The sequence below is a fragment of the Pediculus humanus genome, genomic scaffold, assembly GCF_000006295.1.
Source record: "Pediculus humanus corporis 1103172107541 genomic scaffold, whole genome shotgun sequence".
NCBI classification, from domain to species: domain Eukaryota; kingdom Metazoa; phylum Arthropoda; class Insecta; order Psocodea; family Pediculidae; genus Pediculus; species Pediculus humanus.
In genome coordinates, this window is record NW_002987156.1 from 487,529 (window position 1) to 489,345 (window position 1,817).

The 1,817-nt window shown below is 30.9% G+C and overlaps 1 protein-coding gene across 1 annotated transcript; it reads right to left on the bottom strand.

The window, feature by feature from the left end:
* Positions 1–35: 35 nt before the first annotated feature.
* On the bottom strand, positions 36–1,232 carry Phum_PHUM192620 (GTP-binding protein Di-Ras2, putative; the record flags this gene model as incomplete). Its single annotated transcript, XM_002425286.1, has 2 exons — positions 36–417; positions 790–1,232. The coding sequence occupies 2 exons, from the start codon at positions 1,230–1,232 to the stop codon at positions 36–38; spliced, it is 825 nt and encodes a 274-aa protein (XP_002425331.1).
* Positions 1,233–1,817: the final 585 nt, after the last annotated feature.

Sequence of the window (1,817 nt, forward strand, 5' to 3'; positions counted from 1 at the left end):
TATTAAAAAAAAAAAAAAAGAAAATAATTTTTCCTTTAGGACACGTGACACTGATCGACTTCTCCGTGTACTTCTCTCATTTGTTGTTTTGTTTTCCTACTCGATCTTCTTATTAAACTTCTGCTTCTAGGTTTTGATTTGGACGTGTCCGAACCTGATGCTGCTCCTCCTCCACCTTGACCGTTATCAGTTATCGGATTATTAGTCGTCGTTTCCGTTCTACTGAAATCGGATGTTGCCGGACTTGCTATTCGTCTACCTCCTTTATTTGTGCTCACATATGCGCTCGATCGTCTTTTCAATCCTCCAGTCGATTCCGTATTATTTGCTGGAATTATTTTCGATAGGGAAAGAAGAGTTTGAAATATTTCTTTTATGTTGTACCCGTCTTTGGCCGAACATTCGACTATTTTTGCTCTGGAACGATACAATAAGTGGTAAGTTTCTCATTTTTTATCTCTCTCTCTCTCTCTCTCTCTCTCTCTATTCAAAGCTTAAACCATCGATTAAAATAAAATGGTGGTTTCGAATTTTTTTAATTAATAAGTTAATTACAATAAGTAGTAATAATAATAATAATAATAAAACTGTGGCTTCTTCCAAAAAATGTAATTTAATATTCAATTTAAAAAAAAAAAATTATCAAAATTTGGGTAAATATTTTTAAAAGTACAAGAACAAACAACAAACAACAGGAAAGACTAGGAAAAGTTTAATAAAATTGTAGAAAACAAAAAAAAAAAAATATTATCGATAAGAAATTTGAAATTGATGACGTATATAAATTACCTGAGTCTTGGTAATTCGCAATACAACCATTCGGAAACATCTTCTATGGAAACTTCCCTGTGGGTTGCAGCCAAATCCAATTTGTTACCCACGACAACGATGGGTATCTCTTGGTGATCGGCTCTTTGTTCTCTTATCTCATTGAAACACTGTTTAACGGCTTGAAAACTAGATTCGGATGTCGTGGCATAAACTAATAGGAAAGCATGAGATGTGGCTATCGATAGTCTTCTCATTGCCGGAAATTGCATGTCACCGGACGTGTCGAGTATATCCAATTTAAGCGTTACCGGACCGAGATCGTATTCTCTGCTGTAAAGATCTTCGACGGTACTTTTATACTTGTCGGAATACGTGTTGAAAAGAAATCTTTTCACTATACACGATTTACCAACTCCTTGTCCACCTAATAAAACGAGACGGATTCTTTCGTAGTCGGACATTTTGTTTGTTTCTCTTTCTTATTTACGCCGTTGACATTCTGTAAGAGTAAAAAACAAACAAAGTTTTTAACAACACACGACCACGCGAAACAAACAAAAAAAAACAAAACTTCATGAATTATTTATTATTATTGTTTTTCGAAAGACAAAAAAAATGTATATATGTATGCGTATAATTTAAGTGTAAATTTTTTTTTTTTAATGGATTTTGCAAGAAAAAACCGTTCGAATCACGAATGTATATAACAAAATTCAAATCTTTTTTTTTTTTTTAAATAATATTTAACAGAATGACACGTATTGATAATTGGAAAAGTAAAAAAAAAAGGAAAACTATATATTTACCGGAATAAATTGAAAACGATGATGATAAATTATAAACTTGGTCATTTTTTATTTAATTAAAATATCGTTATTAATTAATTAAAGTAATATCCGTCGTTTATAATAAATTTTCGATTGTGTTATTATTATTATTATTTTAATAAAATTTCCAAAAAAAAAAAAAAAAAATGAATGAATGGTGATGATGCGCGAGAAGGCGAAAAAAAAACTAAATGCGTTCTTTCGTTCGTTTTTTTCAAA